The following is a 24620-nucleotide window of genomic DNA, read 5'->3' as shown; positions in this document are numbered from 1 at the left end:
GAATTGCTAAAGAAGAAGAAGTATGATGATTACTAGGACATTGAGAGTGACATACCAATATTTGCAAAAAATAAAATAAAAGAGAGAGAGAGAGAGAGAGAGAGAGAGAGAGAGAGAGAGAGAAAGAGAGAGAGAGAGAGAAAGAGAAAGAGAAGGAGAAATTAATTTAATTCTCTCTAGAGCAGCAGTCCCCAATATTTGCAGCTCGCCGGGGTGAGTGGGTGGAAGGGAACTGGACTGCGTGAGTGAGCAAGTTGAACTGCGCGTGTGAGCATTCCAGCCTGCTACCCGCGCGGCCTGGTTTTAAATAGGCTACGGCCTGGTACTAGGCCACAGCCTGGGGGTTAGGGACCCCTGCTCTGGAGAATGCAATGACTCCCTTCTTTAAAACACAATTAACAAAACGCAGGTACAATATGTGTTGCCTCAGGAGACAAAGCAATTCTAAAATTCATTTTTTTTAAAGAAAAGTAAAGATAGCAGGAACCAAGGAACTTCTCTGGGAAAAACCATTCTGATGACAGGAATTTTTCCCCCCTTCAAACTGGCTTTGATATCTAAGGCCAATTGGGTGACACATCTTATTCAGATGCATGACTATAATAAAAAAAAAAACCCTTCATTCCTAAACAATATTTTGCTGACGTATAAACCATTTTAGTTCAATATGGCAGAATTTCAATTCTGCCTTTCTTGCTTACAACAGAAAAGTATCTTTTGGAGAGGTCCTACATCAATCAAACACTATTACAACTGTGTTGTAAAACCATGTAGGTCTCTGGCGTTTCTTTGAATTGTGTAATTGTGCTGTGCATATGTGATGAGGTCCTCTCCAGTAATCTGACAATGTTGATCAGATGTTCTCCTGATTTATGATAAAATGCAATTATGATCACCCTAATATCAGGTCAAAGCTGCCTGCAGGTAGTCCTCAATTTGGGACTGCCATGATTACATGCCGGTGCCAACTACCTGAATTTTGATCATGTGACTCTGCAGATGCTGTAACGGCTGTAAATGCGAGGACACAAGTTGCAGGTTACTTTTTTCAGTGCTGTGGCAATTCTGAACAGTTGCTAAATGAATGATTGTAAGTCGAAGTTCTACCTGAAGTCAACGGGAGCAAAAGATTACGGTAATAGCTTAGCTATGCTAAGTGTTGACTACTATGCTTGAGTTATTCTTTGCGTGGAGACAGCAATATCCACTTCAGTGACTTGAATTATAACTACCCTTCTATCCTCCTGATAGGGCTATAATGGGTTCTTTGATATCAACTATCAATAAAGGAGAATATTTGCCACTCGGGGTTGAAATGAGGGATCCTTGGTGCTCTCTGAATTGGCTGTTTTGTTGCAGATGTTTCATGACCAAACTAAGTACGTTGTGGCCCGCTGGTGGCTAGCAGAGCTGGCAGCAGAGTCTGAAAGTGAGGAGGTTGGGGAGGAACATGGGCCAGTCCTGGGGGCTGAGGAAGGCTCAGATGAGGACTCTGCGTTGGAGGCAGAGAGGGAGCTAGACAGCAGTGAGGCAGAGGAACAGCTGGAGCCTGTTCCCAGTGTGCTCATGTGCAGAGCTGCCAGAAGACAAGACTAACTAAGAAAGCAGGGTTGACTTGGGAGTAAAGTCACATCTTGCAGGCGATTGACCCCTCCCATAGGAAACAAAAGAGGAGCGAACAGGAGTGGGCTTTTTCAGGAAACAATTCTTTCATTTGGTCATTTCAAGGGTGGAAAGTTCTGTTTGTGACTATAAGAGACTGTGGACCACGTTTTGCCATGCCCTGAGTTTGGAAACAAGTTATTTGGCAGTTTTCCAAATGAGATAAGGTTCGTAGTGATAAACATTCCTCTGAAAGGCTGTTTGCTAAGCCTTGCGGACTGTGAATGAAAGGAATTCACAGTCGTGCAAATAAAAGGGGTTTTGCCAGGACCAAGACTCTGCTTTTGGCTTTTTAAGGAAGCCTGGGTCAGAACAGTAACATCATTAGTACAGTATTGAAACATCTTCAAGAAAACAGCCAAACTCAAAGAGCACTAAGCCACCCTTATATACATCTTAGGTTCTGCTTATTCCCATTATTTCATCTGCTTATTTTTCTAAGCAGGAATTATGATGTAGAACTTCATTGGAAGTAAAAACATGAAAAGCCACAAATGTGGCACCTGTATCTTTATTAGCAATATCTATATATCAGATTTTAGGGCAATGTTGTTTCATTCCATCCAAGTCAATCGGAGTCTGCTTGATAGTATAAATAAAATAACAATACAATTTTGTTTGTTGCTTATACAGTGCCATCAAGGAACCACAGTTCTGAATAACACCGGTGTCCAACTTAACATTTGGAAACAAGATACAAGATACAAGAATCTCCAGTCATGTCCAAAGCATGCTTATATAAAATACATCAAATCTAAACATGCTTCCTCCCTTTGCACACTTCTGTTTTATACCCAAACTGCAAAATGCACAGTGTTGTGAATTGTAATCGGGATATGGTATTTTATCCGATGAAAAGCACATTCTGTTTGCTAAGCGTCAACAAAACATTATCTGGCCAAATGTGCAGAGTTTTATGTATGATTCACTCTGTGGCAGTACCCTTGGATGCGGTAAATATATACAGTATATATAAATGGGGCTGTTGTTGCACTAGCGGTAAATAACATGCTTTTTTTTTTGGCAAAAGAGCGCACGCCTTTCGTGCTGAAGGTTGGAATAAAAGCAACTTTCGTCAGTCGGAAAAGATGCATTAGAAAACATGCGATGCTTTTGAAATGTCTGGCACAGGAGGAGGAAAAAACCCACCAAGGCAAAGAGGAGCTTGCATTTTTGAAGCCACAGCCACTTTTTCTTCAAGGTCTCACCTACTGCCTGAAAACAGTCATGATACTAATATTAGTGCTTGTTAATCTGTCAATCAATCAATCAATCAATCAAATCATCATTATCATTAATCCACTGGATGGCTGTAATCATCATGACACCATAACATTCTATTTGTTTGTTCCACAAGGATAATCCACCATTCCTGTTGTTTTCCGCTGTAGAAGACTGCAAAATCCTCACAGAAGGTGTGTTGGATGGCGAAAAGCCTGGAAAAATAGGGTGCTGTAACATAGAACCATAATCAGCTTCAAACATGCTCCTTTCCTGGCTGAAAACAGTTATGATACTCATATTAGTGCTTGTGAATCAATCAATCATCATCATTAATCCATTGGATAGCTGTAATAGCAATAGTTAAATAGCAATAGTTAGGCTTATATACCGCTTCATAGGGCTTTCAGCCCTCTCTAAGTGGTTTACAGAGTCAGCATATTGCCCCCAACAACAATCCGGGTCCTCATTTTACCCACCTCGGAAGGATGGAAGGCTGAGTCAACCTTGAGCCTGGTGGGATTTGAACAGCCAAACTGCTGAACTGCAGTGCTGCATTTAACCACTGCGCCACCTCGGCTCCACAACGTTCTATTTGTCCCGCAGAAGGATAATCCACAATTCCTGTTATTTTTGCTGGAGAACACTGCAGACGTTGTATCGAGGAAAGGGCTGGGAAAACAGGGTACTATGACACAGAACATAGGTAAAGGTAAAGGTTCCCCTTGCACATATGTGCTAGTCGTTTCCGACTCTAGGGGTCGGTGCTCATCTCCGTTTCAAAGCCGAAGAGCCAGCGCTGTCTGAAGACATCTCCGTAGTCATGTGGCTGGCATGGCTAAATGCCGAAGGCACACAGAACGCAGTTACTTTCCCACCAAAGGTGGTTCAAAGTTTTCTACTTGCATTTTTACCTGCTTTCAAACTGCTAAGTTGGCAGAAGCTGGGACAAGTAACGGGAGCTCACTCCATTACACGGCGCTAGGGATTTGAACCACTGAACTGCCGACCTTTCTGATCGACAAGCTCAGCATCTTTAGCCACTGAGCCACGGCGTCCCTACAGAACATAGTCAGCTTCAAAATTTCCCCCAGTTTCTGCATGTAACAGCAGATCCAAAAGATCTGAGAATGGCAATTGAAATTTTAGAGTGATTAATGCCTGCAATTAATGGCAGCAGGTGCAAGTTCTAAAAAGTGAAGTAGCAAATAATAATAACGCATAATTAATTAAGGGAATTTGCTGCAAAGAATCTTTCTTAGGACTCTCCTAAATTCTGTTTTTATTATAGCAAAATTCACTGAGATTCTTTGGCAAGGCTGTTGTTCTTAAGATGTGTCTTTAGAAAGCTGTTACAGTTTTTATTAGGACTGGGAGAAAAAGTACTTTAACCAAACAGTCATGGAACATTTATCGTATCTCCAAAATAAAATAAAAAAAAACCATTTTGTGAAAATGGGTTGTCTATCATTTTATTTCTATAATATTTTTTTTAGTGATTCTTCAATAGCTGGGAGACAGTCGTAAGAAAATCAACCAAACGTACCTTCGATCAGAAATCTTTTACATGAAATGCATAATAAAAAAAGAACAACAATACAAGAGAAATACGCTTTCCCTTGTACACAAAATCTGAAAATGGGAAAATATAGTAGGACAGGTGACCTAAGTAACTTCCATAAAAGTTTCTATGTTAAATTGTGAATTGGAGGATGTCTGAGGAAGGGTTAGATAGCCTTAGAGCAGGGGTGTCAAACTCGTATCATCACGGCGGCGTCTCATGATGTATCGCACATTTCCCCTCCCCCCTTCGCTAAACTGGGTGTGGCGGTGGTCAGCATGTGACACATTCGGCCTGCATTAGACAGCCCTGCCTTAGAGGAAACAGCTCTGGCCTCCTTTGAAATGCACCTGGAAAGCATATGAGCTTCTTTAAATAAAGTTTGCTGACACAGCTTATGTCCATTAACAAGATGAGGATATTTTGGTAACTGCTTTGTTTTACAGATAATATGCGTTTTCTCTGTAATCAACTTGTATTTCCTTACTGTAACTTATCTATCTATCTATCTATCTATCTATCTATCTATCTATCTATCTATCTATCTATCTATCTATCTATCTATCTATCCATCCATCCATCCATCCATCCATCCATCCATCCATCCATCCATCCATCCATCCATCCATCCATCCATCCATCCATCTATCTATCTATCTATCTATCTATCTATCATCTATCATTATCTATCTATCTATCTATCTATCTATCTATCTATCTATCTATCTATCTATCTATCTATCTATCTATCTATCTATCTATCATCTATCTATCTATCTATCTATCTATCTATCTATCTATCTATCTATCTATCTATCTATCTATCTATCTATCTATCAGGCAAACACCATTAATTCATCACGAAATCTCCAGAACTGTAAAGCTGACAAACTTGACATTTGGCATGTATGTTCCTCTTGGCTTCTAGTGTTCACTACGAAAGGATTTTTCAAAATGACCATTAGATCATCAGTATTTGTTATACAGTAATTAACACTCTCTGATGCAGGGGTGGGTTCCTGCCAGTTCTAACCTCTTCTATAGAAGAGGTTCTACAAATCTACCGTGCCGTTTAGAACCGGTTCCAGCTCCCTCCCCCCACCCATCCACACATCATCAAGATGAAGAGCAAGAGGAGGAATTCTGGGAGTTGAAGTCCACAAGTCTTAAAGCTGTCAAGTTTGAACACCCCTGGGTTTTTTTCTAAAGTGTTAGGGGTGCAAGGGTCTTGTAACTTGACAGCTTTAAGACTTACACACTTCAATGCCAGAGTTCCTGAGCCAACATGACTGGAGGAGGAATTCTGGGAGTTGAAGTCCACAAGTCTTAAAGCTGTCAAGTTTGAACACCCCTGGGGTTTTTCCCCCAAAGGGTTAGTGTTGCAAGGGTCTTGTAACTTGACAGCTTTAAGACTTCTGTGCTTCAAATGCCAGAGTTTCTGAGCCAACATTTTGGTTGCTAAACAAGGGCGTTGTTAAGTGAGTTTCACCACACTTTACAAGTTGGCCACGCCCACCCAGTCACATGGCCAGCAAGCCACTCCCACCCAGTCACATGGCTGGCAAGCCACTCCCACATAGCAGGCCACACTTACAGAAGAGGTTCTAAAAAAAATTGAAACCCACCACTGCTCTGATGCTATGGAGGTCTACTCCCCCTCCCCACCTGAAAAGAACTCTGTTCCAACTACCAGTAGCCTCACATTCCATTACCTCAGTTCAAACTGGCAGACATTCCAGTCCTTCCCTCAGGATCAATCTGGGGCTTCTTACAGTACTGAACCTCACCAAAATATCTAAGCCTTCCATCTATGGAACTGCTTCCAGACTCAAGGTGGCAGGACTGATATTCCCTTATGTGTTTCAAACACTGACCAGCACTGAGCCAATGGATTGTGAACAGAATTTCTCCTGCATAGCCCAATCACATAGTTTCATCGCGAAGGGCGGGTATCCAGCTAGTAAAATATAAATGCTGACTCAACCATTGGACGTAGTCCTTTTCCAGCCTTATGGGAGGACCCACTTTTTGTTAAGATCCAAAATAAACATGTCACTCTTCATACTGGGCTTGACCTAGACAGTGTGCAAGACAATATGAAGCTGAAATACAGCTAGTCCTCGACTTACGACAATTCATTTAGTGACCGTTTGAAGATACAATGGCCAAAAAGCGACTTATGATCGTTTTTCACGCTTATGATCTTTTTCTATGCTTTTCATCTGGCCTGAACTTCTGGAGCTGGTTTGTAAAAAGTGTGCATGCTCTAAAATATTCAAACATCGCCTATTTAAATAGCGGTTTCCAGCAAAAGGCCAGGAGAGAGGAGACCGACTTTTACAACCAAGAGGTAAATATTATTATAAGTGTAGCTCAGAACGAAAGCTGTAATATACCTTTTCTATGATCTTAACTTACTTCGCTTAAAATAACTAACTTAATGAACTGTGCTAAAATTATTATTTGCCAGGCTCTGGAACAAGATGATGACAGTCCCTGGGAATTTCCCCACTTTTAAACCCACTCAAAAGACTTTGTGGTAGAAATAAACTGACATCCGACTCTTTTCCTGCCAAATTAATGCCTAGGGAAGTGGCAAAGCTTTGCTTCAATAATGATTTAAGTAAAGCAACTCTTTGAAGCGCCTTCATTACACAATGCGTTCCTTCTCTAATGAAATAAAGCTGCTACATTACTTTGATTTAATTGGTCCTCTTATCAGTCCCAATTCCTGGAAAAGGTTCCCACATGTGTCCAGCAGAGGTGGGTTGCTGCTGGTACGGCCCGGATTGGGCAAACCAGTAGTAGCGGCGGCGGGAGGCTCTGCCCACCCGCTCGGATGCTTCTGCACATGCGCAGAAGCATCGTGTGCACGCACGAGTGAACCAGTAGGGAAAAAAAATTAGAAACCTACCACTGGTGTCCAGTGCATGATCAAAACCTGTTGTAATTACTACTGAATGTACAAAAACTAGGGAACTTACTCTCCCAAAAACTAGTCCCTTCTGAGAGACTTGCAGACAAACCTTTTGATACGCAAAAGAGCTCAGCTTAACCAAAGAAGCCACATCAAAAACATGAACCTTTGGTGCAGAAGTGAATAAACTAACATTTGAAATTAAAGAAAAGGAAGACACTGAATATTTTGAGGTATCGGATCTGTTCTGTCGATGGTTAGATGAGAGAAACAGGAGTTAGAACTTTGAAAATTACAAGAGAAAGATTAATTTTATTATTAAGGTTGTTTACTGTAACTTTTTAATTTTGATTAATCTTGATTAGTATTAATCATTAATATGTATTAATATCATGAGGGAAAAGCACTGTTATTATGAGATTACTATTGGAGAATGCTATTATTGTTACAACTCAAAAGAATTGTAACCAGACAACACACTGTTTATATGGATTTTGAACATGTTGCTCTTTTTATCTATGTTAATACAAAAAATTGTTAAAAAAACACGAACCTTTGCTTTGCCTTAATAATATAATAAGATCCACCTCCTTTGGATCTATTTTTGTACCCTTTCAGGTTTTGCAGTTAAGTTGATATATAGTGCTGAAGAAGGCAGCTCCTATCTAGTCACCAAACGTGGATGATACAAATGGAGAAGTTGGGAAAGAGGCAAGAGCATTGCATGTGTGAAAAGAAGACTAAAGGGATCAGTGAGAAAATAACCCGAGGTTATGCTACATCTAAGTTTTAAAACAAGGGTAGTATTATAGATAGCAATAGCCTCCCTAAGTGGTTTACAAAATTAGCATATTGCCCCACAAGTACCTGGGTCCTCTTGGGGTGAAGGATGGAAGGCTGAGTCAACCTCGAGAATCGAACTGCCAAACTGCAGGCAGCCGGTAGTCAGCAGAAGTAGCCTGCAGTACTGCACTCTAACCATTGCGCCACCATGACTCTTGGAAAGGTAACCTCGGATTTTGCCTTCAATGGAATGCTTAGGAATTAATTCTTGTTTGTCCAGCACCCTTTCACCTGACCCTGTTTCTCAAACACCAATGAAGTACTAAATGAACCTGTACGGGTGGTGTCACAATATACCAGGAAGCTCTTAAGAGACACTCACTCCTTCTCCTCCTCCTCCTCTTCCCTGCCTTACTTCCAATTTCCACCTTTCTTTTTCTCTTCCCCATATTTAGGAGGCGGAACCTTATAATCGAACTATCAAGTTCGATAGAGGTCAGGGACTGACCCACTCTTTTGTCTGGATGTCTTCCCAGCCTACAGCTCTACCGAGTTCTTAGTACCCTGGGTTTACAAGCCAACATTCTCACTGACTAATATGTTGTGATCTGTGGAGAATTGCTCCCAGCCCAAAGATAAGGGGCAAATTTGAGATCCATGGTTTAGCTGTTATCAGGCCAGGTATTTCATTACAAGCACTGTAAATAATCGATCTATCTTCCCATGTCCCAAAGTATAATACTACTGGTAATATGTAGCATGTTCACAATGTCAACCTTGAGAACCTCTACATGGGGCAGCCCTTGAAGAGCATTCGGAGACTTCAGCTCGTCCAGAATGCAGCCGCGCGAGCGATTGTGGGTGCACCTCGGTACACCCACGTTACACCTATCCTCCGCGAGCTGCACTGGTTACCGATTGGTCTCCAGATACGCTTCAAGGTTTTAGTCGTCACTTATAAAGCCCTTCATGGTATTGGACCTGGGTACTTGAGAGACCGTCTGCTGCCAATTACCTCCCAAAGACCCATTAGATCTCACAGGGTTGGCCTCCTCCGGGTTCCGTCTACCAGCCAATGCCATCTGGCTACTACCCGGAGGAGGGCCTTCTCTGTGGTAGCTCCAGCCCTCTGGAATGAACTCCCCGCAGGGATTCGGACCCTCACCTCTCTCCAGGCCTTCCGAAAAGCCATTAAAACCTGGCTGTGTCGGCAGGCCTGGGGTTGATGAGTTCCCTTCCCCTCTCGATTGTGTGTCTGTTGATTATTTTAAATGCTTGTATTTGTAGTTCTTGTGTTTCCCTTCCACTCTTGGGTTTGTGAGCCGCCCTGAGTCCCGCTGGGAATAGGGCGGCATATAAATAAAACGAAACCGAAACCGAAACCGAAACCGAATGTCATTAAACGTATTAACTGCATCCAAATTAGGGAGAAGAGAGTTGTTGTTTTTTAAAAAAAACTTTAAAGTTTGGTATCTATTAATTGTGACAGCAACTTAGCTTTCCAGTGTTATATTCTGGGATGAAGGGAGAGTAATATTATTTTCTTTTCATAAAGGAAGCCCCTTAAAAAAAAAATTGGCAGATGAATTTGTAATATGGAAACTTTAAATTCAACACGCCAGACGCAAAAACTGAAACCTGCTAAGGTTTTTTGGCACGCTGTACTAGGACACAGGCAAGCTTTATTTTCAGAGAATTCATTCTAACATTGAGAGCTAAGTCTGATGCTCTAGTTTTCACCCAGCAGTAGACGCAAGAAAGAAAGGTAATTCCTGGGATTCAAATCAAGATGCTGAGAAAATCCATTGATGCAAGTTTAAAAATTGGGACATATTAAAGCTACAGGAAACAAAAAGTGAACATAATAAAAACATGAACAGAATGCTGGCAAGGAAAAGCATTTCATGGCCAATGAGGGCAAAGTGGATAAAGATAAAACCTGGCAATGACTTATAGTATAGAGCCTTAAAAAGAAAAAAAAAAGAAAGAAACCGAAAGCTTAGATTTTGGCTATGCAATATTCAAACTAATGCAATCAAAGCCAGAATGCAATCAAGGCCAGAATTGAAAAAAGTTCAGAAAGGGATGAAAAGCAAAAGAAACAGTAGAACATATACTCAGTTTGTGCAACAGGATTGTATAAATTGATTATAAACTATGACATAAGGTAGTCACCAAACTGATTCACTGGAACATCTGAAGAGGAACTAAAGAGCCTCTTGATGAGGGTGAAGAAGGAGAGGGCAAAAGTTGGCTTGAAACTCAATATTAAGAAAACTAAGATCATGGCATTCAGCCCTCTCAATTCCTGGCAAATAGATGGGGAAGAAATGGAGGTAGTGACAGATCTTTTTTCCTGGTCTTGAAGATCACCGCAGATGGGGAATTGCAGCCACGAAATCAAAAGACGCTTGCTCCTGGGGAGGAAAGCTATGGCAAATCTAGACAGCACACTAAAAAGCAGAGACATCACCCTGCCAACAAAAGTGCGACCAGCCAGCGGTGTCTGAAGATGTCTCTGTGGTCATGTGGCCGGCATGACTAAATGCCGAAGATGCACGGAGCGCTATTACCTGCCCACCAAATTGGTCTCTATTTTTTTTACTTGCATTTTTACGTGGTTTCGAACTGCTAGGTTGGCAGAAGCTGGGACAAGTCATGAGAGCTCACTCCATTGTGTGGTGCCAGGGATTTGAACTGCTGAACTGCCGACCTTTTGATTGACGAGCTCAGCATCTTAGCCACTGCGCCACTGGGACCCTGCATTTGTAGATTACCCATAAAATAATAATAATTTTAGCTCAATCTAGCATGTTGCTGGAACCTAGTTTGGGATTTTGCAAGTGGCCTTTTCTTTTCGAAATCAAAACTATAGGACAGTGCCACAAATAGGCACTAAGGTAAATGATGCTTTAAAGATCAGTAGTTTAATATATCGATCCCTTTACAAAACATTGGGAATATGACATTGTCCTCATATGATGTTCCAACTCAATGCTTGACAAATGGGTTAGATTTTCTCTGTTCCCCACAGTAGCAAACCTCCAACTACAATGTTTGCCAATACTAATTTATTCTCCTATATAACACAGCCTTTCTGGAGTGGTTTATTTATAAGCCTAAAATAAACTTTGATAATATGACCTCAGATTTTGCCGGCTAGGTGCCCTTCAGTGCTATAAGGTTGCAATTTTTGAAATGTCCAGGAAGTACAAATATTAGGTAATTTTATTGCATCCCTCTTGGCTTTTATCCAGATAATAAAGTCAAAGTTTATTCCCACAATAGCCAACTTAGGAAATTATTTAGGCTTATAGTCACCCAATGAGTTAATAGGGTTGGGGAAAAAAATCTGAACCTGGGTCTCCAGATTTCAAAGATATAATTAGTTCACAGGGAATATATGACCAACCATGCATTGGACTATTGAAATGCAAACTGTTCCCTTCTTATACTTGAGATTTGTCATATACATAAACACACACAAATGCATACACAAACACAGACACACAATAAGGGACAGCGCCCAACACATATCATCATTCTAATGAAGTCTTGTCTTGTTGTGGATGGCCCTGAATCAGTCTGATTTCTAATTTAATTTTAAACACAAAATGAAGACCTATTATTAAACCAGGAGGCAAAACCGCTAATTGGTTAAATTACTGTATATACTCGAGTATAAGCCTAGTTTTTCAGCCCACTTTTTGGGCTGAAAAAAGCCGCCTCGGCTTATACTCGAGTCAGTGAAAAATTTGCCCGAAATGGAGGAGAAAAAGGGGCGGGGCCATGCCGCTGGGTGACACTCGTGAATGGCCCAGTGCCCCTGTGAGTTTCCCCTCCCTCTGTGTCAGTTTGCCGCGCAGCGCGCACCGCACCATCCCCCCTCCTCACGTTCTAATGTAATGCAGGGCTATCTTACGATTCCCCTTCCTCCCCCTCCTGCCGCTCTGCAACGATGTCCCACCTCCTCCTTGTTATGGCAAGCAGCCACATAGCGATGTCCCACCTCCTCTGGTACAGTGATCCAATGATAGGAATCACTGTGCCGTGTGTCATAGGAGGCGGGACATCGCTCCCGCGGCTGCACGGGACATCATCATCACAGCGGGACATCAGCATCATGAGGTGAGTGAAGTATTTCATTGAATACACCGCTAGTTTACTGTTTTTCTTTGAAATAAATATTCAAAAACATTATTGGTATCTATTTTTATTTTTGAAATTTACCGGTAGCTGCTGCATTTCCCACCCTAGGCTTATACTCGAGTCAATAACTTTTCCAGTTTTTTGTGGTAAAATTAGGTGCCTCGGCTTATATTCGGGTCGGCCTATACTCGAGTATATACGGTATGTATTGGATATTGTATCTATTTTTAATGATGCACTTCCACAGGGCGTGTTGAAGAAACAACCTCTAGGGAACATTAGGCTTAAAAACATTAGTCTTAAATGTGTGATATCCCACCTCGTTTGCCTGTCTATGTGAGTGGGACTTTACACAGAGTGGAACAAGTTCTACATTTAGGCAAGAAAAACAAAACACACAGGTACGGTATATGTGGTACCTTGCTCAATAATAATAACTGTGAGAGGGATCTTGGAGTCCTAGTGAACAACCATTTAAATATGAGTCAGCAGTGTGCAGCAGCTGCCAAAAAAGCCAACACAGTTCTAGGCTGCATAAACAGAGGGATAGAATCAAGATCACGTGAAGGGTTAATACCACTTTATAAGGCCTTGCTAAGGCCACACTTGGAAGACTGCATTCAGTTTTGGTCGCTATGGTGTAGAAAAGATGTGGAGGCTCTGGAAAGAGTGCAGAGAAGAGCAACAAAGATGATTAGGGGACTGGAGGCTAAAACATATGAAGAACGGTTGCAGGAATTGGATATGTCTAGTTTAATGAAAAGAAGGACCAGGGGAGACATGATAGCTGTGTTCCAGTATCTCCGCGGCTGCCACAAAGAAGGAAGAATCAAACTATTCTCCAAGGCACCTGAGAGTAGAACAAGAAGCAATGGATGGAAACTTATCAAGGAGTTAAGCAACTTAGAACTGAGGAGAAATTTCCTGACAGTGAGAACAATTAATCAGTGGAACAATTTGCCTCTAGAGGTTGTGAATGCGCCAACACTGGAAGTCTTTAAGAAGATGTTGGACAAACATTTGTCTTAAGCGGTGTAGAGTTTCCTGCCTAAGCAGGGAATTGGACTAGAAGACCTCTATTCTATTCTATTCTGTTCTGTTCTGTTCTGTTCTGTTCTGTTCTATTCTAATTCTGAAGTGAAATTATCAAAACTAACCACTTCACAAACAGATGGCAGAACATAGAAGAACAAACTCATCAGGACAAGATTCAGTGGCCCATATAAAAAGAAAAGGCCACTCTTTTGAAGATAGCAAAGCCTACATTTTGTACAGAGAAGACCACTGGTTTGAAATAGAGGTCAAAGAAGCCATCTATGTCAAAATTAAAAAGCCTTCTCTCAACAGAGGGGAGGGATACGATATCATCTATCTCCAGTTTACAACACAGTCCTTCCAAGAATGCTCCACACCCATTTGCACTACTCAGGTGACCCTGAGGACACAATAAACCTCCAAGTGGCCTCAATCACTCTCTAAAAGGATGCAAATGACCAGCTGTCTGCAAGTAGCATATGATCCTTCCACTCCCCACCATCCAGTCACAGCTGAAGAAGCTTCTTGGATGACAAGCGAAACATCAAACCAAAAAAGTCCAGTTGCCTCTTGAAGAAAGCACCTTTGGGACAATCATGACCTGGATGACTGGGAATCTCCACAGATATTAAAAGTAACTAAAAAGTGACTCAGCAATTCAAAACTATAACAATACCTTTTATTTTAACAGGGGGAAAAAAGAATTCTCAACTTAAAAATTGTTCATATTTCAAGAAGTCCTTGATGAAAGATCTCTCCAGCTTGATGTGTACAGCTAGGCAGAGTAGAGTGAGTCAGGAAGTTGTGGTGACAACCATTATATTTATCTCCTAAGGGGGCACGATGGCTCAGCAGTTAAAGATGATGAGCTTGTCAATTGGAAAGCTGACAGTCCAAGTTTGAGACCTGAGCACCATGTGATGGGGTGAGCTCCCGTTATTTGCTCTAGCTCCTGCCAACCTAGCAGTTCGAAAGCATGCAAACATGAGTAGATAAATATGTGGGAATGTAACAACATTTTGTGCGCCTCAGCATATAGTCATGGTGGTCACATGATCACAGAAGTGTGTTTGGAAAACACTGGCTCCCTGAGCTAGGAAAAAGAGCATCGTCACAAAAACTCTTGAAAAGAAGTATCTGACAGCAAGATTTCAAATTACCTCCCATCCTAGTCCTTAATAGCCACTATTGGGGGTGGGGGGATCATACATGAAGTGATCCTTAGTTTCTTGTAATAATAGAATAGAGTAGAGTGGAGTGGAGTGGAGTGGAGTGGAGTGGAGTGGAGTGGAATGGGACGGAACGGAATAGAATATTTTTTTTTATTGGCCAAGTATGATTGGACACACAAGGAATTTGTCTTTGCCGCATAGGCTCTCACTGTACATAAGAAGAATAAAATATATTCATCAAGAATAAAAAGATACAACACTTACTGATAGTCAAGGTTATTAATAAGCTATCAAATTGTACTAGGAAACAAATAAAAACAATATAAATCGAAAGACTCAAGCAATATGGTTACCATATTTTTCGGAATATTAGACGCACCTTCCCCCCCCAAAGAGTGTGGAAACGTTGGTGCATCTTATACACCGAATACAGCCATTTTTGGCCTCCAGAAGCCCTGTCCCCGCATCCAATTTTTGTGAAAAATAGACAAAAAAACTTTTTTTAAAATAAAAAAACAGGGGAGTTTTTGCCTTCCCACACCCCTCAGAAGCACTCTGTAGGCTTCAGCAGGGCTGCGGGAAGGGAAAAATGCCCATGTTTTGGTAAAAAAACAGGTGAAAAACGGGCTGGTTTTTGCAAAAATGGGAGCGTTTTTGCCTTCCCCCATCCCCCAGAAACACTCTGCAGGCTTCAGCAGGGCTGGGGGAAGGGAAAATGCCCCCGTTTTGGTGAAAAACAGGGGCATTTTGCCTTCCTCCAGCCCTGCTGAAGTCTGCAAAGTGCTCCTGGGGGGCTGAGGAGGACAAAAACTTTTTTTCTTACTTACCTTTTTGAAATCTTGGTGCGTCTTATAGTCCGAAAAATACCGTATATTCATAAGTGTGGAGAGATAGATACTAGGAAGGAAGAGAAGAATAATAGTAATATATTCTTAGTAAATTATTGACAGTGTTGTGGGAATTGGTTGTTAAGCAGAGTGATGGCATTTGGGGAAAAATGTCCTTGTGCCTAGTTGTATTTAGTATTAGTATTTATTGGTTTTGTATGCCGCCCACTCCCGAAGGGCTCTGGTGTTCTGGTGTGCAGTGCTCTATAGTGTTGTTTTGAGGTTAGAAGTTGAAACAATTTATGTCTAGGATGTGAGGGGTCTGTAGATATTTTCAGAGCCCTCTTTTTGACTCGTGCAGTGTACAGGTCCTCAGTGGAAGGCAGGTTGGTAGCCATTGTTTTTTCTGCAGTTCTAATTATCCGTTGAAGTCTGTCTTTGTCTTGTTTCATTGCAGAGCCAAACTGGACAAATTAGACCAGAGTATTAAATCTGAAAAAAAATTAGCATTTGTAAATCACTGCTTTGGTAGAAAACCCAAAGCAGAAACAAATATTTTGACTGAGATTGGATGTAAACCTCAGCACAGTTCTACTTTGCATGTTTTATTTAGTTTTATTTCTCCTAACATTTTCATGGTGTATTTTAGCTTTTTAAAGAAAGATGTTACATGTATAATTGCTCAGCCAGGCCGGCACAAAAATTAAGTGCTCCCAAGAATGCACTCTTGATTTTGAAAAAAAAATGCCTGCCTTTTCTTGATTTATTTAAACCAGATTCCTTCCAGCAAGCAAGGAACCAGCAAAAGTGCAGTCATCCATTCAAATTTGGCCGCTGGCCAATTGCTGAAGTCATTACCCTACCTACCACCTGATCCCCTCTTGATCCATTATTAGTAGTAACATGTCACCTTTCTGGTTGCTGGTCCTCCTATGCAGCTGTTTTGATGAAGATTCAGTTCTTATAAGAACTATTTAATGAGGTTTTAATTAAACTACAGCTATAGAAAATTAATTCGAAAGCTCTAAGACAATTAGATGGGGCTTGTCACTCAACCAAAGTACTTAATCATTCAAAGATGTCAGAAGGCAAAATAATTTAACTATCTCACATTGAAGCCCCTGATTTTTTTTTTTAATTGCAGGCTTTGAAGAACATAACAGTCTCTAAAACTCAGGCTAGGGTAATTGTTAAGATGTTGGCCTGGGATTGAGAAAATACAGTTTGAAACCTACATGTGATCTTGAAGTAGGTGAGCTTCATGTATTCTTTTTGAGTGCCCCCAACTCGCGGGTCTATTGTTGAGAGCACTCTGAGAAGGGTGGCATATACATTTATCCATTTTATTTATTAAGACCCGGTCTAATGACCTATGGATGCTATCATAGATTTCAAATGCCTAGGAAATCTGGAGTAGCTTTCACAAAATCCCTGAAGATGTAAGATGACATCCCAGGCACTGTGTCTCCCTACCCCAGTGGTTCCCAAACTTGGCAACTTTAAGACTTGTGGACTTCAACTCCCAGAATTCTCCAGCCAGCAGAGCTCTTCAACTCTGGGAGTTGAAGTCCACAATTCTTAAAGTTGCCAAGTTTGGGAACCACTGCCCTACCCAAATCTTTAGAAATAATCTAGACAGAACTACATTTAAAGAACTAAACTCTCACAGGTATCTTCATATACAATCAAGGTTGAATCCTGCAGAAAGATTTTAGTATGCTGAGAAAGTTTTATGCTCTTTTTATAGCCTCCCTCCCTCCAACGCTACCTAGTTTGTTAATGAAACATTATCAAGAAAACAACCAAGCCCAGAATCAAACCTTCCTTCCTTCCTTCCTTCCTTCCTCCCTCCCTCCCTCCCTCCCTCTGATGATACATAGTTTGATAATGAAACATTATCAAGAAAACAAACAAGCTGAGACAGCACCAAAACTCCCTTCCTTCTTTCCTTCCCTCCCTCCTCTCTCCCTCCCTTCCTCGGACTTGTCTGAAATATTTACTCATTTTGACTAAGCCAAGTCCAATAACATCAGAGAATTCCTGGAAGCCTGGCACTTAAGCTGAATCGGCCATCAATAGGCTCATAGAGATAAACAACATTTATACACCCTTCAAAAAAGATAACCAGAAAGCTAAAAAGGGAACAAAAAGACCCATGCACCACCATACCTACAATCCATACCCAGATGAGCAGAGAATAACACCCTGTGAATTTATTTCTCCATCCTTTTTATTCTCTTTATTTACAATCATATTTAAATCTTTCATAGTCTGAGAAGAGAGAGATAGAGCTATGAACACAAGCTATTTCTGCTTTTTTCAAATTCTTAAGGTTTAGATACAGATGCGTAGCAGCAAATATTAATGTTTTATGGAGAGGAAATGAGGAGATGGAAGATGAGTATGTACCTATTAAAAATTCCTTTAGGATTTTGTCTTAATTGATTTAAAAAAAAAACACCTTTTACATTTAAAAGTATCATCTGAAAACTTTCATTTATATTGTAGTCTGTCTAATTCTTGGGGATGATTTAAATGTTGTATAAATGAAAGTGCAGTAACAATGCAGAAAGAAGAAAAAAAGTGCCCATGAAAACTGCACAATTCTAAAATAAGAACTATACACAGCATTATTCCCATTCTTCCACTTTTTAATATAACCATCACAAACACATTATATGCAGTAGTGGGATTCATATTTTTTTTTTACTAACAGTTCTGTGGGCGTGGCGTGGCGGGCGTGGCATGGCTTGGTGGGCATGGCTTGGTGAGCATGGCAGGGGAAGGATACTGCAAAATCCCTATTCCCTCCTCATCCCACTAACCTGCTTTCCAGCTTCGTTCTCCTGTTCAGGGCAACAAAAGAAGATCAGCTGGGAGGCAGCAGGGGCGGGGCCAGCCTATTTGCTGGTTCTCTGAACTACTCAAAATGTCTGCTACCGGTTCTCCAGAACCTGTCAGAACTGGCTGAATACCACCTCTGATTGTATGGGCCCTATTAACATTTAAAAAGAAACCTGGTTTGCACTCCTTTGAGCCTATTTAATAATGTATTGCATTGTTTTTTTTAACTGTTAAGATAATGGCAACACCAGAAAGTGCTACTCTAGCTGACATCACTAACATTTCCTGGAAAAAATCAGTAATTCAAGACCGATTGGTTTTAGATATGAGACCCCCATGGTCAAGAAATCAATATATGTTATTAAAACAGTAAGATCTGCATCAGCTTCTCTTTCTTTGATCTCAGAATGTCTTTAATCTTAGGGCTATTTGTTTTTTCTGAATGAGAAATTTCATACTCTTTTTAAGGAAAAAAAACCTCCTCCTATTATTATTATTATTATTATTATTGTTGTTGTTGTTGTTGTTGTTGTTGTTGTTGTTGTTGTTGTACAATTGTTTCACAGCGGCCAGTTGTTTCACCGGATTTGGCATTGGTTACTAGTCGGGCCCCACCCAGGGGCCTAGGACGTCGTAACGTATTTTCGTAATATGCGTGCAGATCCAAGCAGTGCGGCTTTTTGCATTTGACTGATGGTGATTTTGTCAATTTTTAACTGTTTTAAATGTAATTCCAGTGCTTTTGGAATAGCACCCAGTGTGCCAATTACCACTGGAATTACCACTGCTGGTTTGTGCCATAGTCGTTGAATTTTGATTTTTAAGTCCTGGTATTTTGCGATATTTTCATGTTCCTTCTCGGCGACCCTGCTATCACCTGGTATTGCGATCTCTATGATTGTGACCTTATTTTTCTCAACCAGTGTGATGTCTGGTGTATTATGCACCAGTATTTTGTCCGTTTGTATACGGAAATCCCACAAGATTTTGACCATCTGATTTTCGGTGACTTTTTCAGGCTGATGTTCCCACCAGTTTGTTGCTGTTTTAATATTATAATTTTTGCACAAATTCCAATGGATCATTTGTGCTACTGAATTGTGCTGCAATTTATAATTAGTCTGCACGATTTTTTTACAGCAGCTGAGGATGTGATCAACAGTTTCCCAACTCTCCTGGTTTCTAGACTGCTGCCTTAACCATTACACCAAACTGGCTACATCTTTTTAAAAAATTAAAATTGAGTCTTTATTAAGCCATTAACCCAGAACAATAAATATCATGATTTTATATTAAATTTGGCTTATTATATTGCATAAGTGGAAGCAAAAATTATTCTAATGCTAGAATTACATTATACTTTATAGCTGAATACAGTAATGTTTCTCCCCCCTCCAGCTTCAGTGAAAAGCAGATAATTTCCAATGCCTTTTCTCAAAAAGCAGGTATACAAAATTAATCAGCCTTCTAGCATACATTCATCATATTGAATGACTCACTAGCTATTTTTGTACAATAGACTTAATCAGGTGAGTTAAAAGACCCAGCAGCTGCACAGCTGCATTTACACCACAGGCTAACTTAGATCAGGGTTAGCCTTGATTTAGCCCAAAATAGAATTCTTGGGGTTAGTATATGTGGCTCAGTGAATTAGCTGAACCCAGAAAATGAAAATTAATTCAATAGCCTAGTTAGTGCGCTGCGGATTTTGTATATCTAGGCAGCTACTGAATCTACTTTATAAAAAAATATATAGAAATATTATATAAAAGTATATACAAATGCATAGGTACAGAATAGGAGTACTACTGGCTCTACAGCAGTAATTGTGAAAGAGAGGTATGGGGTCTTAGTGGGCTACTATTTAAATATGAGCCAGCAGTGTGCTGCAGCTGCTCAAATAGCCAATGCAGTCCTAGGTTGTAGCACAGATACATGGATAGCATCAAAATCACAAGAAGTGACAATACCACTTTACATCACACTAGTAAGGCCACACTGAGATACTGGGATGCTGGAAAGTGTGCAGCGAAGAGCAAGAAAGGTGATAAGCACCTCTGCCCTCTGGAATATCTTTCCCACTGGTTTGAGGTCCCTGATTTTCTGGGCGAGCCTAAAGACCTACCTCTGCCAATTAGCTTGGGGCTCCAATGGGAAAGAATTACAGTGGAAGTGGTTGATTAATAAGAGATCCCACAATCCTGGCTTCCTCCCCATCTTTAATTGGATAATAATGTTTGGTTTGTATTAACTTATATGAATGGATGGATGCATGAATGGATGGTTTGGAGGCTAAATCATATGATGAATGGTTGAGGGAGCTAGCTATGTTTAGTCTTTCAAGGAGAATGCTTAGGAGGGGGAGGACATGATAACTGTCTTTCAGTAATTGGGGGAAGAGTCACAGAGAAGAGGGGATTGACTCATTCTTCAAAGCAGGGGTAAAATTCAGCAGGTTCTGGAGAACCGGCAGCAGAAACTTTGAGTAGTTCAGAGAATTGGCAAATATCACCTCTGGCTGGCTCCAGAGTGGAGTGGGAATGGAGATTTTGCAGTATCCTTCCCCTGCCACGCCCACCAAGCCACGCCCACAGAATAAGTTGAGGACTGCCTATAGGCTCACCAAATCCTGTTTTGCCTTTTGAATCTAGAGGATAACTTTCACCGCAATCACAATTTTCGTTTTCTATTAACGCTTGTAAGGCCTTTGTGGAGCCCAGAAGCATCACTGGAAATTGAGATGGAGTGCATTGAGTCTACGCATGTAAAAGCAACATTAAATGACAAGTCGTTATTCCCTTTTCTGAAGCCCAGCTGATAGGCACAGCAGATTGGCATGCCTCAGTTGTTTTCCTCTCCAGCAGTAATGCGGAAAGTGATTTCTCTGTCAACTGTGCATGGGTGTGCAGCCCCCATCCGGCGCTTGCACGAGCGAATCTGGCGCACATGTGCAAAGCATGCGCTCAGCAAACCAGTTGTTAAACCAGTAGGATCCCACCCCATTTTTTAACTGATTTGGATAAGAGGTGTTGTGTGAACTCTTCCAGCATTTTGCCTTCTGCTGCTCTTCAATCTTCTGCTCCCAACGACTACATTATCGCTTGAGCTGGTTTCTTAGCTCCCATTACCCCGAATGACCCCAGAGTACAAAACGCACTGTGGTGTAAGCGATTTGGAGGAAAGTTATGCAACGACCTAGATTAGAAGGGCAAAAGGTGATTCAGAGCGTGGGAGGACATGCCTGCTGCTTCTACCAAAAATGTGTTCACCTTCCAATGAACACCTTCTCTTTCCAGGATGACGTTGCCAATCACCCAAGCTGATAAAAGACTCAGCTGCTTTAATACAGTTAATACAGTTTAATATACTGTATTTTTCGGAGTATAAGACACACCGGAGTATGAGACGCACCAAGGTTTTGAAGAGGCAAATAAAAAAAAAAAGTTTTTGCACTCTGCAAACCTCCCAAAAATGGCCTTGGTTTTTTTGCAAAAAATGGGCCCGTTTTTTTTTTAAAAAAGGGGCATGAATAGCCTTTAGGAGGCTTATAGAGTGCTCCGGAGGAGGGGTGGGCAAAGATGAGCAAAAAACAGCTCATTTTTCACAAAAATTTGTCAAAAAAGGGCATGGATAGCCTTTAGGAGGCTTATGAGTACTCCTGGGTGCTGGGGTAAAATTGAGCAAAATATGGCCCATTTTCTACTCATTTCTGCCCTCTCCAGCCCTCAGGAGCACTCTGCAAGCCTCCTACAAGCTATTCACTGCCATTTTGGTGAAGGGGGAGGGGTTTCGGGAGGCAAGAAATGGTGTATTCAGTGTATAAGATGCACCCAAATTTTCAGCCTCTTTTTTGAGGAAAAAGGGTGTGTCTTATACTCCGAAAAAATACAGTAGTCCTCCTAGATCTATAACCATTTGTTTAGTGATTGTTTGAAATTACAACAGCACTGAAAAATGTGACTTTATGACCGTTTTTCTGTTTTATGGCTTTAAATCTCTTTGGCTGCCCATCCTGGTAGTCTTGGAATTACAACCATTTGCTTTGTTACTGTTTGAAGTTATAACGGCAATGAAAAAAGTGATTTATGACCAGTTTTCATATTTATGATTACTGCAGTTTCCCTATGGTCACGTGATCAAAATTCAGATACTTGGCAACTGGCAGGTACTTATGACGGTTGCAGTGTCCTGGGGTCATGGGGTCACTTTTTGCGACCTTCTGACCTGCAAAATCAACGTGGAAGCCAAATTCATTCAGTAACAATAAATTAACAACTGCAGTGATTCCTGTAGCAACTGTGGCAGGAAAGGTGTTAAAACGGGGCCAAATCCTCTAAACAGCTGTCTCATTTAACCACAGAGGTTTTGGGCTCAGTTGTGATCATAAGTTGAGGACTGCCTATCTGCTCACCAAATCTCATTTTGCCTTTTGAATCTAGAGGATAACTTTCACCGCAATCACAATTCCCGTTTTCTACTAACGCGCGTAAGGCCTTTGTGGAGCCCAGAAGTGAATTGAGTCTACGCATGTAAAAGCAACATGAAATGACAAGTCATTTGGCTGTGAGCAATTCAGGAACAGACAAATATCCAATTTCCAGAGCTTACGTCCCACCTCCTTCAACGCCTCGTCTCTGCATCTCCATCCTATGATAAAAAGCCAGTATATTGGAATTGCTCACGATTGTATCGCTGTAATTAAATGAGGATTACAACAACACAGTATTGAAAAACAACAAATAATGAAGCAGCCCAACGAGATGGGACTTTGGACCCAATTTTTGTTCAGGGAAAAATGTGTATTCAGTCAAACCTAAAGGGATGGGGTATCTAGCAATACAAAAATGAAATAGACCAAAAAGAAAACCAACCAAACCCCATAGAGCTACAGTTTAATGACTGTACTCAGCAGGGTGATTCGCTTTCTAATGTTGTCTATTTTTTTTATTTAGGGTTGCACATTTTAAACATTTTGATGTATGTGTATTAGGATGGAAACGCACCAAAGGGCCTTTTTGGATGGACAAACCTAAATTTCTCCTACGTTCTGAATGAGTACAGTGTTTAGGAATCCGGTTAAAGATGCACAAGAGTGAGGCTCCCCATTTTAATTCAAACCCCAGATGTGCCTGCCAGAAGCCTGAGAATGACCCGACACTGAAATTCATCTCTGACAGAAAGGGACATTTTGTTAAACGTTATCAGTGGAAGCATATTAATTACGTTTAACTGAACTTAAAAATAAACTCAGTACAACCTTTATCTCCTTTCCCCCCATTCTTTCGCAATTTGGGGTTTCTGGCACACGACTCATAGGTCATATTATTAAAATTAGACTGGCAGCCATTTTAACAATAGCAATAGCAATAGCAATAGCAGTTAGACTTATATACCGCTTCATAGGGCTTTCAGCCCTCTCTAAGCGGTTTACAGAGTGAGCATATTGCCCCCAACCACAATCCGGGTCCTCATTTTACCCACCTCGGAAGGATGGAAGGCTGAGTCAGCCCTGAGCCGGTGAGATTTGAACAGCCGAGCTGCAGAACTGCAGTCAGCTGAAGTAGCCTGCAGTGCTGCATTTAACCACTGTGCCACACTCTGTCCTAATGCCCTGAAGACTTGGTTTTGCCAGTGGCCTGGATAACCCAGAGTGAATGACACACATAAGCTAAAAATCCATGTGAGACAATGTGATGGAGTGGTTAAGGGTTGAAGCAAGAATGGGAAGACTCAGGTTCCTTGAGTCTTTTTCATCCATGGAAACTTCTTGGGCAATTTTTGGCTACATACTCAGTCTCGTTCCAAGCTACCACACAGGGTTGTGATGAGTGGGGATAAAATAAGTGTGGAAGTGTTATGGGGCTGCCTTTAGTCTTGGAGGAAACACTGGGTCTAAACCTAATAAACTGATTAATAATGTGATGCTGATATAGTCCTTCAGACCAGGCTTATGTCAAGAATTAAACTTGCTGCAAAGCTTCTTTAGAGATTTTCTTTTCTTGGAAAGCTACGTCAAGCTATGTAATGCTGTGTGCATTTCCAAATTGGATTATAGGACAAGGCAATGCCTTTTGTTGAACTGTAATTCTAATCAGGTGCATCTATGGCAAGAAGATAAATCAGCAGTTAGGAATAAGGTAAAGGTAAAGGTTTCACTTGCACATATGTGCTAGTCGTTCCCAACTCTAGGGGACGGTGCTCATCTCCGTTTCAAAGCCGAAGAGCCAGTGCTGTCCGAAGACATCTCTGTGGTCATGTGGTTGGCATGACTGAACGCCGAAGGCACACAGAACGCAGTTACCTTCCCACCAAAGGTGGTTCATAGTTTTCTACTTGCATTTTTACATGCTTTCGAACTGCTAGGTTGTCAGAAGCTGGGACAACTAACGGGAGCTCACTCCATTACGTGGTGCTAGGGATTCGAACCACCGAACTGCTGACCTTTCTGA

The 24620-nt window shown here is 41.1% G+C and overlaps 1 protein-coding gene across 3 annotated transcripts in view; it reads right to left on the bottom strand.

The window, feature by feature from the left end:
• Positions 1–24620, bottom strand: part of PEX5L (peroxisomal biogenesis factor 5 like) — a 202319-nt gene that overhangs the window by 59941 nt on the left and 117758 nt on the right. The window contains exon 2 of one of the 3 annotated variants that reach the window (XM_087725198.1): positions 2812–2877. The exons of the other annotated variants lie outside the window; for them this stretch is intronic. Within the exon in view, the coding sequence (XP_087581324.1) occupies positions 2812–2877 (66 nt within the window). The remainder of the gene's footprint in view (positions 1–2811; positions 2878–24620) is intronic. 3 annotated transcript variants of the gene reach the window in all.

This window comes from Thamnophis sirtalis, unplaced genomic scaffold (assembly GCF_051295495.1).
Source record: "Thamnophis sirtalis isolate CommonGarterSnake01/CBP01778 unplaced genomic scaffold, rThaSir2_p1.2 scaffold_11, whole genome shotgun sequence".
Classification (NCBI taxonomy): domain Eukaryota; kingdom Metazoa; phylum Chordata; class Lepidosauria; order Squamata; family Natricidae; genus Thamnophis; species Thamnophis sirtalis.
Note: the sequence above shows the minus strand (reverse complement) of the source record. Positions and strands in the feature narration are given on the sequence as shown.